The sequence below is a fragment of the Aphidius gifuensis genome, linkage group LG1 (genome assembly GCF_014905175.1).
Source record: "Aphidius gifuensis isolate YNYX2018 linkage group LG1, ASM1490517v1, whole genome shotgun sequence".
NCBI classification, from domain to species: Eukaryota; Metazoa; Arthropoda; class Insecta; order Hymenoptera; family Braconidae; genus Aphidius; species Aphidius gifuensis.
Window position 1 is genome coordinate 1,295,579 of NC_057788.1, and position 15,073 is coordinate 1,310,651.

Consider the following 15,073-nt stretch of genomic DNA (forward strand, 5'->3'; position numbering starts at 1 on the left):
TGTTATATAATAAGGAAATATTATTTATTTATAATTAAAAAACGAAAAAAATATTATTGAAAATCCTGTTCTTGTTTTCGAATTAATTTATATATATTTTTTTTTTTAATAAGTTAATCAGGATATTGAAAAGATGAAACAAAAAAATAATAATTAATCCAACAAACATTGGTATTATTTATCAATTTTAGTATACTTTATTTATGAAATTATTATTTTTTTGAAATTATTGTTGATTTGAAATAAGATAAAGAATATATACTGAGATAAAAAAAAAAAAAAGTTAAAACACAATTTTTATTGGTTAATAACTAAATAAATAATTCAAGTTTGGTGAATATATTTTTTTTTCAAAAATAATACATACGTCTAAGGCTACAAATTTATTCGCTTATCGCAAATTTGATAACGTTATAAAAAAATTTATGGCGGATTAAATATAAAAAATTAACTTTGTCATAATTAAACTGACGAATATATATGAAAAAAATTATATTACGAGCAAACGAGTATTTGTTAAATAAAGTAAATGTTTAACAACAAATAATAATAAAAATATAAAAAGATAAAATATGTAATTTTTTGGATACGATTAGTTGCCTTTATCAAAAGATATGAATAATCGAAATAAAAATCATATCTTGTTAGTCAGTTTATTCTCATGGTATCATCGTCTTGAATCTGTGCTTTGAAAATATGTTCACATACACTATGAATAATATTATTAGTGTTGGTATATTAATAAATTTTATATTAATAGTACATACATCATTTGCATTTTCAAAGACAACTTATTGTTACACAACTATTACGGGATCCTACAGAAATTGTGAGTCAGGTGATTGGACAGTATTTCAAGAAAAAGATTCAATTTTTAAAACGTATCCAGATAAAATTGAAGTAACAAATAAAAAAGTTAACGTCTTACAAAATAATGCATTTGAAAATATATCATCATCTGCACCAATTAAAACTTTACAACTTAATTTTGCTGCTGATGTTGAATTGCATATTGAACCACTTGTTTTTATCAATTTTACAAAATTGGAAAATTTGGAAATTAATTCAGCCTCAGTTTTAATAGACCCAGATACTTTTTATGGTCTAGATGATTTGAAATATTTGAAAATACAATTAGCTGGTAAAACAAGACGATATTTCAATGATATTTTAACCAAACATTTGAATTTACATAAACTGGAATTTTTAAATCATCATGATACTGATATTTGTAATTTAATAACAGAAAAAAATTATCTCAACATAATACAACTTCAATATACAGTTACTTATATTACAACATTAACTCGTCAATCATTTATATGTTTAAAAAATCTTCAACATTTTACAATTGCTAAGAGTGATTTAACTTTTATTTTGCCTGGTGCATTTGATGGTTTAAAAAACTTAAAAACACTTTCATTGATATCAAATGCTAAACTGACTCACATACCTGCAAATGTATTTAACATTAAAAGTTTGGATATTATTGATTTAAGCAATAATTCAATAAATAAAATTGATAATGGAGCATTTACAATTGAAGATAAAAAATTATCATTACTTAATTTGAGTTATAATTCATTGGAGTTAATTGGAGAAGGTATTTTTAAAAATATTAAATGTGATGTTGTTGATCTTACACAGAGTGAAATTGTTGCTGTCGCTGATGGAGCATTTAATAAATCACATATTGATGTAATTTATTTTTTTAAAAATCAATGTTTTTATATAGATATTTCGAATTGGGGTATTGACTATCATACTACTATGATTTATTTCAATTATCAAGCTTTTGATATTGGAATAGGCTCTAATAGAAGTAATGAAAACATTCAATCAATTAAATTCGAGTCTGTTAAATCTCTGAGTACGAAAAAACGTACCAACATATGTTATTACAGTGCAAATCAGTATTTTGAAATTTGTAAAACATCCGATTTAATGTCATTAACATCAGTAAAATCACTTGTTGCTGATTTATGGCAACCCAAGACTCTCCATATCAACGACAATGACATTACATCAATCGATGATGATGCATTTGACAATTTACAAATAACAACTCTAATAATAACATCCACATCAGAAAATTTTTATCTCAATGTACACTCATTTGCAGGATTGCCAAATCTTAAGGTTCTAAAACTTGAAACTAAACCAATATTGTTTAGAATATCTATTTTTCATAATTTGAAATCTTTAATATCACTTGAAATTTCAACAATTGAATCTTCGGAATCCAACAACATGCGTTCTTGTGAATTATTATCTTATATTTCGAGTTTACAAAGTTTTTCAATTATTCATCATAATACAGTTGATATTTGTCATGGAATATGTAAAAATAATAGTTTTAATATTGTACATCTTCGCTATGTGATTGGTACATTTAAAAATTTGCAGCCCATGATTTTTTCATGTTTAAATAAACTTGAAAGTCTTGATATAAGTAATAGTGGCCTCGAAACAATTGAAACTGGAGCATTCAATGGACTTGAAAAGCTGACTCAATTAACACTGATATCTAATCAAATAACACATATTAATCAAAATATTTTTTCACCATTAAAAAATTTAAATATACTGATACTAAGAAACAATAAAATTAAATTGATTGATGACAAATCATTTGCTAATAAAACATTATCACTACTCGATTTGAGCTATAATTCATTAACACATATTAAAAAAAATACATTTCTTGGTGCTACATGTCACAATATGGATTTATCAAACAACAATATTATTTCAATTGAAAATGATGCATTCAAAAATTTAAATCTTGCAAATTTATATGTTTATAATAATGATAGACTAGAAAAAAATCCCCGTGCATGGGCTGTAAGTAATTCGAAAATTGACATAACATGTGATATTAAGAACTGGGTGATTGAAATATGTAAAACTTACAATTCTATTTCATCTGTTAAATTGAGTACGAGTGTAATAGAATATATTTTCGACATTCTTCCATGGACTGTGATTGACAAAGTTGAAATAAATGACAATAACATTCAGTCAATTGATAAATTTGCATTTAAAAATTCAAGTATTGGACTGCAATTAAAAACATTAATAATTAATAGTAATAATGACTTGTATGGATTTTATATTTATCCTGAATCATTTGATGGTTTGACAGAATTGGAAAATTTAGAAATAAATACTGGACCAGTATTCCTCAAATCTTATTTATTTTATTTTCTACCATCACTTAAATATCTTAAAATTCAAGTAGATGAAACTTTTCAATATTTAAGTCAAATATTAAAGAATCTTAAAAATTTAAAAACCCTAGAAATTGTTGGTAATAGAACTATTGGTATTTGTCAAAATTTATATTCCAAAAATATACCAAATTCAATAATTGACATTCGTTATACAACTGGTTCTATTCACAGCTTAGAAGCAAACTCATTTATTTGTCTCCCACGACTTCAAGTGTTAACGATAACTAAAACACAGCTTATGACTATCGAAGCTGGTGCATTTAATTTACTAAATAATCTCAAATATATAGATTTAAGCATCAACAAATTGACTTGTATTCCAATGAATGTATTCAACCATCTCAAAAACCTTGTTGGACTTTTATTAAATAATAATGAAATCAAAGACTTTGGCGATAAGACATCAGTGATATTTGGTGATAATAATTTTCATTTCTTCAATATAAGTTACAACGAGATCAAAATAATTAAAAATAATATTTTTACTGATTTCAATTGCACAAATTTAGATTTGTCGCAAAACAAAATCAGCGTGATTGAAAATGATGCATTTAAAAATAGCAACATAAAAGATTTGTATTTATTTAATAATACCAATATCATTGAAACTAAACAAGCCTGGAATATTCCAAAGTCAACTATTGTTTATATAAAACAAGCCTCATATAGTGCACATTTGTTTTGTCAGTTGAAAAGCACCGGAAGAAAAATAGCATGTGAAAAGTGTCCACCAATGATGTGTGATCCTGGTTTCCTACGTTTTGGTTGAATAAATAAAATAATAACAACTAATTGTCCTTTTTAAATTTGAAAAAAAATTATTTGTTCTTCATCTTGAATAAGTTATAATAAGTTATCAATAATAACATTTAAAAAATTAAAATAATTATTAAATTATCAATTGATCAATTTTTTTTTTGTAATGTGCATTTTTAATTTTTTTTCTAAACTAAAATAAATAAATATTATCAGCAAACAATCAAGTTGATTCATCACTTAAAATAATAAAATTTCATTTCCGGAGTAGTAAGTAAAATATCACAATCAATTGTCTATGACCAAATGATTAAAATTTCTGCAAATGACTTCCGGCAAATTAATCATACTTGTCAAGTTAAACACAATAATTTTCATGATTGTTTTACTACTATTATTTACCGACTTTTTATTTTATCCAAATTAAACATTTTGTATCGCTACGTGAACTTGATAAATGTCCTAAAATTATAAATAAATATAATTCTATAAAAATAAAATTAAATAATTTATAAAACTCAATATAAATATTGTTTGTACTAATTTTTTATTCGACAATCAAGAATATTTTTCTTCCAGCATTACAAATTGATGAAATTTTTTATCTTAAATCTTTTTCATTATTTTGAATTATTTCATTCATATCCCTTCACCATTTATTTCTTTTCATTTTTTAATTTTCTTTCTTACTCTTCTCTTAAACAAATTCTGATTATTATTATTATTTTATTAATTATTTTTCGCCAATCACACACGTTATTCATTAATATTTCTGTTTAAAAAAAAAAAAACCTGCGATTAGATAAATGCATACAAGTTTAATTAAAATATTTAAAAACTATTATTTTTTGCTTTTCAAAACGTATGACTTGTGGCGAAAAATTGTGGAATATTTGATAATAAAAAAAAAACAATGTAAAATAATTAAAAATGTCCATTCAAGAATCCTGAGAATGACAAATATATTATACAGATAAAAAATAAAAATAAAAATAAACAAAAGAAAATAAAAAAAAAATGTTCATTAAATTTTTTCGACATAAATTAATGATGAAAAATAAAACAATTTTAAAAAAATTTTTCATTTTTATAATTGCTCATTATCATGGTCATTAAAACCACAAGGTAATAATCATTAAAATTTCATTTATATTTTCATTTTGTGAATTTATTTACTCACTTATATATTTCATTACTATTTTTTTTTTTTCTTTTTAAATTTTTCTAGACGATACACATTTTAAAAATGACAATATTGACAATTATTAATTCTCTTCAATCCTCAACGATGATTTTTAATGATTTCTTTTTTTTATAATCAACATTATTATCAATATACTTTTTTTTTTAATTATTTTCATTTTATTTATTTATCTCTAACGATGTTTTATAATTTTTTTCAAGTTGAAATAATGGAAATATGTTTTTATTTATTGTTGTTACTATTGTTTATTGTTAATATGAAAAAATGTATTTTTTTTTTTTGTTAACAATATTATTATCTATGTACATAATTTATTATTTTATTTGTTGTATAATCAGGAAATATTATTTATTAATAATTAAAAAAAGAGAAAAAAATATTATTGAAAATGTTTTTTCATTTTAATGTGATTAATTTATTTATTATTATCTTGTTGTTTATATAGCATTGTTTATTTATTATTTTTTTCCCTTGAAAATATATTTTATAGGCCAATTGAAGAATTATTTTATTTTTTTATAATCAATTATTTTTGATTATTAATCATTTTATGGAATTTTTTTTTTCATTATTTAAACACAAAAGAAATACTACTTATTCTATTAAACAAACTTCAAGAGTTCGTACTATTAATGGTGCTCAAATTCAACCACAGAGACGAAAAAATAGAGAGAAGCTCTCAACGAAAAAAATTAACATTAAAAAATAGAAATAGGGAAAAGATATTATTATAAATCAGTTGAACTGCTATGTTTATTATTATTATTATTAATTGTTTTTTTTTTTTTTTTTCATAGGTAAACTTATTTTCTATTGTATAAATACTTCCCAAAAATGTTTACATATAAAAAGGAAACAAAAAAAAAATAAACGTATTTATCAAATTATATTTTATAGAAAAAAAATGCGTCCATATGGAACGAATGTAATTTAGAAACTACTTTTTTTTTTTTGTTTATTTATAAATGAAGAATTGTTATTTTTTTTTTTAAATGATTAAATAGATAGTTATTTAAATCATCGATGAATTAACAAGTTTGTAATATTTTATTTTTTTTTAAATTTAATTAAAAAATTATTTAATTTGATTTTCATTTTTTTTTTTTACAGTATTTGTTTTGTTTTTTTTTTTTGCAAGGATAATTATAACAAATATAATAAAAAAAAAAAAAAAAAGTTAACTGACAAACACTGGTTTTAATTGTTATTATTAGTTTTACTATTCTTCATTTATAAAATTATTATTATTATTTCCAGTAATTTCTTTAGTTTGTTGATTTGAAAAAGAAAAAAAAAAAAAATTTATTACAAACGCATCTTTGGCTCCCCTGCGTAGTTAATCCTTGAGATTAATAGTGATCAGCATTGTCGTGCACACTGTAACAATAAAAATGAAAATAAATAAATAAAATATTTGACAATTAAAATAGAGTAGAAAAAAAAATTTAAACAAATGAATAAAAAATATTATTAAGACATGAAATAGTTGATGATAATGTTGATGACACTGACGATGATGATGTATATTATTATTGCAATTATAAATAGCTGATTATAATTATGATTATTGTTAGTTATCCAAAACAAAGCAGGCATCACAGCAACTCGACGAAATTGAGTACCTTTGTAGGATGATTAGTGATTCTTTGTTACATAATTATTAGAACAACAAAATCACTAGTCTTCCATACAACGGAGCTCTATCAATTCGGTCATCAGATGATTAATGGTAGAGTACTTCGTTGTATCTTGATCAGTTGATTTTATTCACTCTATTATTATTTTATTTTTTTTGTTTGTTTTTACTCATGTAATTTTACTTTAACTAATGAATTTTTTTTTCAATTGATAACAGGCAATGATTTTTCATTAACACAAATGCAGATAAATACAATTAATAACAAGCACAAATTAGTAGATGATTAATTAAACATAAATTTTGTTAATTAACAATAATAAATTTTATATGATTATTTGTTTTTTTTGAATTGATGCAAGTTATTTAACAATAAAACATGAAAAGATATACAAATTAATTATTAAAAATAGAGCTTTTTTTTTTGTTAATAATAAAAAATAATAATGAAAAATAATTACCTTTGTTGAAGCAGGTACTGAGCCATTTGTATTTGATTGGCTTGTCCAGTTATGGTGATAATGCGATCGTTACTTCCTGGTAATGGTTCATCAATAATAATACCAGCTCCACTGTCTGATCTTATTTTACGAATTCTTGCACCACCTTTTCCAATAATAGCTCCCGCAAGCTATTGTTAAAAATAATTGAAAAATTAATATCAACAAAATTTGTAATAAATAAAAAATAATAAAACTTACATCTTTAGGAATTGTGACTTGAGTGCTTGTCTTGTTTCCTCCTCCCATGTTGCCTTGATTACCTTGATTATTTCCTCCCATTGGTGGTCCTCCCATACCTGAATTACCACCACCGCCACCACCGCCACCACCACCAAGACCATTTGGTGCATTACCTTGCATTCCCCATCCATTGTCTATAAAATAAAAAAAAATAACAAATCAAATTAAAAATAAATAATCAATTTATATATATTTTTGTTGAAAAATAATTTACTTACTGTCATAATTTCCTCCTCCAAATGGTGGTGGTCCACCTCTGTTTCCTCCATATCCACCACCACCTCCTCCGCCACCGCCACCACCTCGTCCACCATCATATCCACCACCACCACCACGTGGATTACCACCGTATCCACGATCAGGTGGTCCAGACATACCACCACCACCACCTCCACCACCTCCACCACGTGGTCCACCTCTTGGTGGCATTGATGGAAAACCACGATTCATATCTGGTGGTGGTCCACCACGCATATCACGTCTTGGTGGCATACCTTGACCACCTTGTCCACCACGTCCTGGACCACCTGGTCCACCAAATCCTCCACCTTGTTTACCACCTTGTCCATCACCTGATCCATAACCACCGTATTCTTCAGCATAAAAATCATCATAGTTATGAGGATCATAAGGATTGTTAACACCTTTCAATGGAGACTGTTAATTTAAAAAGAAAAAAATTTTTAAAATTAATTTAAAAAATACATACAGTTTTTAATATTTTATTATTTGTTGGAAATAAAAAATAAAATAAACTAACTGTTTTTATGGTGGCAACGAGCTCACGAATACAGTCCATACATGTTGATGGTTTACCACAAATACTGATAACACGATCACTGCTGTGAGGACAGCAATTTGAGTATATCTTGATTCTAGCTCCAGTTTTCTAAAACAAATAAAATAATTATGATTAATAAAAAAAAAAATAAAAACCAATCCATTAGATTATTATTATTGTTAATAAATATAGTTGACAATATTGTTTTGTTTTTTATTTATTTTTTTCCATTTTTTTATGGAGCAATAAGTGCTCGTTTCCCTTTCATTTGTAACCCCCTTTTCTAATTTAAACCCCCTCGTGTCTAGCCTCATTTTTTTTCTTCTTTTTCAACCAACGTATGAAACCAACCAGCTCTCACCCTAGTTGTTTTTTTTATTTTTTTTAAAACACTCAACCACCAACTGCCATCATGGTGCTTTTTTTTTTAGTTATCATCTTTTTTTTTTTTGTTGTATACAGGTACATATAATTTCTTTCTCATTATGTGGATATTTTTTTTTTTTTAGTCAACTCTTTATGCAGTTTATCGGTGTAGAATTTGTGCGACAAGCTAACGAAAAGTACTAACAACCACGTAATTTCATGAACGCCAATCGTTGAATCGCGTGAGCTCACTCAGTTTGACGTTGAAAAAGGGTGGACCAATTCTACCCTCTTATTCAACATCAGAAACTTGTTACAACGTTGGAAAATGCATTTTTTCTTTTATTCTTTTTTTTTACTACTATTTTATGCTGGAATGAATAAAGAGATCTCTTTTCGAGTGTTAAATGAGAAATTAACAAAAAAAGAAGAAAGTAAATTAAAATTAAAAAAAATAAACTACTGATATTTTTGCAACAAATGAGAACACAAAAATAGAAAAAAATATTAATTATGTATTTAATTTCAATTGCAAAATTACTATTTTCATTTTCTATTATAAATATTTTCATAAAAGCCAGAAAGGTTGATTAACTAATTCATGTTTTTAGTTTGTCATGATTATTTCATTCTGTGCAAATGAGGCATCATGAATTTTGATGAGAAAATTATTTAGAAAAAAAAAAAACAAATATATATGAGTTTATCGAATTGTTGAATTGATTTTTATAAAAAACAGTCAGTTGGTTTTTTACACTTGAGTTTGAAACACTAGTTATTGTTACTGTGACGTTAAAAAATTATTAAAAAATTTATTTACAATATTTGGTAAGAAAAATAAATCGAAAAAAAAATGTTAAATTTACCCAATAATATTATCTTGAAATATTAAATTTTTAATTAATTTATTTTTTGATATTAAATTGATAAATCTACTTGTTGATAAACTGTTAAATGAATTATCTCAATTTTTTTTTTTTAAATAAATAATCAAAAGAATGCAAAAAAAAAATTTTTATAAATGATATTTTCAAGGTTTTTATAATAACCTTAATAATTTTTTTTCTGCATGTTATTTAATTTTTTATTTTTGCAATTATTAATAACAATGACTTGGCATATTTTTGTGTAAGAAAATATTGTCATTTGTTAAGTTGAGTGCAAAGATTTTGCTCAAGTTTATTACAAAGTAATAATATATTTTTAAATTCAATTTGTGTTATTAAAGTTTCAGATAGGCCAAATTGATAAATAAAAATTTGAAAATGACAACAAATATATATTCCTATCAAGAAGTATCAACTCATAATAATGAAAATGATTGTTGGATGATAATGCACGGTGGTGTTTATGATTTGACGAAATTTTTAACTGAACATCCTGGCGGAGAAGAAATTTTATTGAAATCAGCTGGTTTAGATGGAAGTGATTGTTTCGATGACATTGGACACACCAGAGAAGCAAGCCAACTTCGTGAAAAATATAAAGTTGGTATTATTGATGTTAATTCATCACCAGTTAATAAACCAAATGACAATAATAATGACAATAATGATGATGATTGGGAAATTGAAGAACAAGAAGAAGTTAAAAATAATCAAAAATATTTACTTCCAATTGTTATTGGCATTGGTGCTTTTGTTTATTTTATAATTTTATATTCGTTTAATTTAATTTAATAAAAAATTATTGATATTAATAAATCTAGTATTTATATTCTTATTTAATCAATAATAATATTTTTTTTTTATATTTCAATGATTGGAAAATTGAGAAACAAAAAAAAAAAAAAAAATTGAAATTTTTATTGATATTTTATTATTTAATAAAAATAATAATAATTGTAAAAATATTTTTAAAAATTAACAACATTATCCCTGTTTGAATAACTATCAAGAAAATAGAGATATATTTTTTTTTTTATTTAAAATGTGTAGGTGTGTGTTTTCTCATTGTAAAAAAAATTTGTTATGTCATGATCAGATGATAGCGACGAGTTTGCACATGCACATGACGTTTCAATTGAAAATAATTTTATGAAAAAAAAATAAAAAATATACAGATAAATAATAAAAAAAAACAAATCAATTGAAATCTTTATAAAAGCAAATTTTATATATATATATATTTTTTTTTTTCAAATTTTTATGTGAGTGACAAGTGTATTTCAACGATTTTAAATTTAAAAAAAAAATATATCTAAACAATTTAATTTTGAAATAATAAATGAATTTTTTGTATTTATATTTAAAATTTAATATAAAATTATGTCAAAGAGAATTTATATATACTTTAATCTTTTAACAAACAAACTTTTAAATAAAAAAAAAAAAATATCTATATAAATAATTATTCAAGATATGCACAGTGAGTACAAAGTACAAAGTAAATTTTTCTCATTCATTCGAACAATATTTTTTTTATTTAAATAAAAATAAATAAATAATAATAATAACAAATTACTATTATTATTGTTTTTTTAAATATAAATTCTTATATAATCAAATAATAATAAAATAAAAAAATAAATTGATTAAAAAATTTAAAATATCAGCAGTGTATTATAAATGACAAAAAAACAAGTATACTATTCGCAAAGATGTCGCAATAGTACCATCAAGAATGATAAAAAAAAAAAAAAAATTTAATAAAAAATAATAAATAAGGTGGGAGTAATGGATAAATATAGCAATGAGTTTTATCATGAGCAGTAGTCCATCAACAACTGCGTCTCAACATATCAATAGTCCAAGTGTGTGATAAAATATATAAAATAATTTTTTTAATTAAATTATAAAATTGCAAATTAGCTAAATTATCTTGATAATTTTTTATTATAAAAAAATAAATAACCTAATTATTTTAAATTTATAAAAAAATAAGTAAATTTGTTGGTTTAAAGAGAAAGGAAAAAAATCTATTAATCTTTTGGTGAGTGAAGATAAAAATTATATATATATTTATTTAAAATTATTAAAGTGAAAACTGGGGTATTGTTGGTTTTTGAAAAATAAAAATAAAAATAAGGGTTGGTTTGCTGATGATAATAAAAATGAAAAAAAAAAAAAAAATACAGAGTGATGTTTTGAATATTCATAAGGTGTTTTTGAGCTATGAAAAAGACGAAGAAGCTACGTGGCTCAATGAGGATATAAAAATGAAATGAGAACATAAGAGTTGGTGATATGATGAGAGGGTAAGAGAGGGTAAGAGAGGGTAGGTGGTACTCGAGAGGAAGGTGAGTCGACAGAATATTTTTTTTCTCTCTACACCTGTCCCCTCAGACAGCCTCTCTGCAAAACACTCTTATCTTCTTTTTAATTCCTTTTTTTTTTTAATAATAAAATAGATAAAAAATAAAAATTAAAAAATGTTGACGCTTACTTTGATGAATAATTTAACCAGTCAGGGATACAGTTGTTTTTATTTTTTTTTTTTTTCAATTTTAATTAATTATAGCTTTATATTATTTTATCATTTTTTTTTTTTTTTTTTCCATTTAATTTGCACTGTGGGCAATTCAATGACATATGACGTAATGATTTTTTTTTTTTTTTTTTTATATATGATAATTTAAAAATTACCAGTCATTATGTAAAAAAAAATTTTAATATTTTACTTCAATATAGAAATAAGTGTTTTTTTTTTTTCAAATTTTTTATTTATAATTTTTTGTAAAGTTATTATTAATAATTTTACTTAGTAAATTAATTTTATTTGAAAAAAAAAAATAAAGAAATAACAGCTGCGTAATGGAGTTATATAAAATGAAAAATATTTTTATTATTATTTTATAAGAAAAAAATTAAAAAATATAATTTTAAAATTAGGTTTTTATTTTACAGCTTGAAAGGATTTTAGTCAAAGGCTAAAATAAGTATATTAATAAAATGACAGAGTTGAAGCAATTTACTAGAGCGGAAATTGCAAACAGTGGTGAAAAGATAACGAGAATAATAATTCACGATAAAGTTTATGATGTCAGTAAATTTTTGAATGAACATCCAGGTGGTGAAGAAGTATTATTGGAACAAGCTGGAAAAGATGCATCAGATGATTGGGATGATGTTGGACATTCAAATGATGCTATTGAATTAATGAAAAATTATTTAATTGGTGAAATTGTCAAAGGAGAACGTAAAAATAGTAAACCCAAAGAACCATGGTCTACTCGTAATACAAAAAAACAAAATAATAATGATACATCATCATCATCATCAAACAAAAATTATATTATTGCTGGTATTTTTGCAATATTAATTGCAATTATATATCTCCAATTAAATTAATTATTTCAAATAAAAAAAAATTAATTACATTTCCATAAAAAATATATATTGAACAAAAAAAAAAACCTAGATGTAAGTGAATTTTTAAAATTGAATAAAAATAAAATTCAACACAAATCTATTGTATTTTTATTTTTGTACCAAAAAAAAACAAAAACAATAAAAAAATATATACTTTTACGATAATTGGATGAACAAGACTTTTTTTTTTTTGTATTTTTAAAGGGTGAGTATGAAAAATATGAGTTTTTTTTTAAATAAAAAATATATTTGTTGAAAAAAAATGGTAGATGGTGATTGCTAATTGAGGCGAGTTTTATGTTACTGTATGAAATTGTCAAAATGTATAGAAATATATTTAAGTTTGGGGTTGACGATTAACTAGTGAACAACTAGGGCGAGAGAATTTAACAACATTCACATTTCACCCTCAAGGAAGATGATTAATGCGTAAAAATATGACGATGCATATTTTTTTTTTCCAATTTTTTGTCCCAAAAAAATGGCTATATTTTGAAAATAAATAATTAAAAACCACCAAATTAAACCAATTACCAAATTAATTTAAAAAAACTAAAATAAATAATTTAACGAAAAAGATAATGTTTAATAATTAAAATTTTAATTTAAATATTACACACTGTTTTCACAATAAAATAATTTAAAAATTTTAATTAATCATTTCACCACTCACCCATGTTGAATTATATTATAATTTAAATACATTATCATATCAACAAATTCACTTGATAAAAATAAAAAAATAAAAAGTTAAAAATTCACCAATAAAAATAATAATTATTGAAATAATAAAAATGAAAAAAAATTAATGAACTGTTCAGTAGAAGGTTTCGATGTCAACTGAACTGCCTCGTGTTAACCCTCGTCTCATTTCTTGAAGAGCCCTTTTTGTAGTTTCCGGTTGTTTCGATGGTGGTGGTGGTTATGGATCATGGAGGGGCAGTTTTAATAAAAGAACGTCAAAAAAAAAAAAATCATTCAAGTGGGAGGTAAAAGAATGAAAATATATGAAAAATATAAAAAAATAAAAACCCCCCAAGTGGGAGGTAACAATGAAAAAAAAAAAATTATATCTAAGGGGTGGGTGGTGTATCAGCTGGTGTAACTTTCTGAATTGACCACAATTGTAAATTTTCCAACAATGAAAATAAATAAATTAAACCCCTTTATAATTATATTTTTCCATAAGCTATATATTAATTTATATTTTCAATAAAATAATACAATTGTTTATTTTTTATTTATAATTTAAATTTGCAATAAATTTGGAGAATATATATGGTTTTTTTTTTAAAATTCTTTTTAGAGATGAATGTAAGGCAATAGCTAAAATAGGGCATTATACTTTTTATTCTTTCTTGTATTAATATTTTTTTTTTTTTTTATTAAAACGTGAAAGAGAAGCAAAGGTCTTGGGGAGGATGGATCTGAAGGCAAACGTTTGGCTACACCTGGTGTGGCAGATGGTTATGAACGTCCGTTACCTGGGGCAGCACCTGTTTGGGTTTGCGTGATGTCCAGGCTAAATATTCCCATAGCAACACATGTCGCCAAGAGGGAAATTCGAAATAATATATATCGAGTAAAATATATAAGAAAATAAGAGTCAACTCTTTATATCAATATCATAAAATTCATAAGGTTTAATAACTTTAACAAATTATAAAAATATATTGAAGTTTGTACTTTTAAATAAAAATTTTTTAAATTTGAAATGTTTTTTAAATTTAAAAAATAGATGGAATCAAAGGAGGAAAAAAAGGACAAAATGGCAAATTCATTTGTAAGAAAAAAAAAAAAAAAGTTTAAAAGGATCGTCCTTTTATGAGACAGCTGAGAAGAAGGTTCTTTGACGCAAAAAGATATCAGGAAGAGACTGAAAAATACATTGGGGAATTTCGAGTCATGCTTTTTAACGATTTTTTTTTTTATTTGTGTTATTTTCTATTTATTTATTTTTTTTATTTTGTATTTTGTTGGTTGGAAAAATAGATGAAAGAAGTACAAAAGAAAAAAACTTGTGAATTGGATTTTTGGTAAAAGA

The 15,073-nt window shown here is 23.7% G+C and overlaps 3 protein-coding genes across 6 annotated transcripts in view; 2 read left to right on the forward strand and 1 right to left on the reverse strand.

The window, feature by feature from the left end:
- Positions 1-5,664: 5,664 nt before the first annotated feature.
- Positions 5,665-15,073, reverse strand: part of LOC122860770 (heterogeneous nuclear ribonucleoprotein K-like) — a 44,109-nt gene continuing 34,700 nt past the window's right edge. For 2 of the 3 annotated variants that reach the window (XM_044164742.1, XM_044164743.1), the window contains 5 exons: positions 8,333-8,461; positions 7,791-8,229; positions 7,531-7,706; positions 7,291-7,460; positions 5,665-6,570 (listed from right to left, as the gene is read on the reverse strand). In XM_044164742.1, coding sequence (XP_044020677.1) covers positions 6,543-6,570; positions 7,291-7,460; positions 7,531-7,706; positions 7,791-8,229; positions 8,333-8,461 — 942 coding nt within the window. In that variant the 3' untranslated portion in view covers positions 5,665-6,542. The remainder of the gene's footprint in view (positions 6,571-7,290; positions 7,461-7,530; positions 7,707-7,790; positions 8,230-8,332; positions 8,462-15,073) is intronic. The other variant, XM_044164744.1, reaches the window with a different exon arrangement.
- On the forward strand, positions 9,302-11,051 carry LOC122860773 (cytochrome b5-like). Its single transcript, XM_044164745.1, has 2 exons — positions 9,302-9,547; positions 9,948-11,051. The coding sequence occupies exon 2, from the start codon at positions 9,985-9,987 to the stop codon at positions 10,396-10,398; it is 414 nt and encodes a 137-aa protein (XP_044020680.1). The 5' UTR covers positions 9,302-9,547; positions 9,948-9,984; the 3' UTR covers positions 10,399-11,051.
- Positions 11,409-13,180, forward strand: LOC122860774 (cytochrome b5-like). Of its 2 annotated transcripts, none has more exons than XM_044164747.1 (2): positions 11,409-11,650; positions 12,565-13,180. In XM_044164747.1, exon 2 carries the CDS (start codon positions 12,610-12,612, stop codon positions 13,006-13,008), a length of 399 nt encoding a protein of 132 aa, XP_044020682.1. In that variant the 5' UTR covers positions 11,409-11,650; positions 12,565-12,609; the 3' UTR covers positions 13,009-13,180. The 2 variants fall into 2 exon arrangements, with proteins under 2 accessions (XP_044020682.1, XP_044020683.1); XM_044164748.1 differs by having other exon boundaries at positions 12,550-13,176.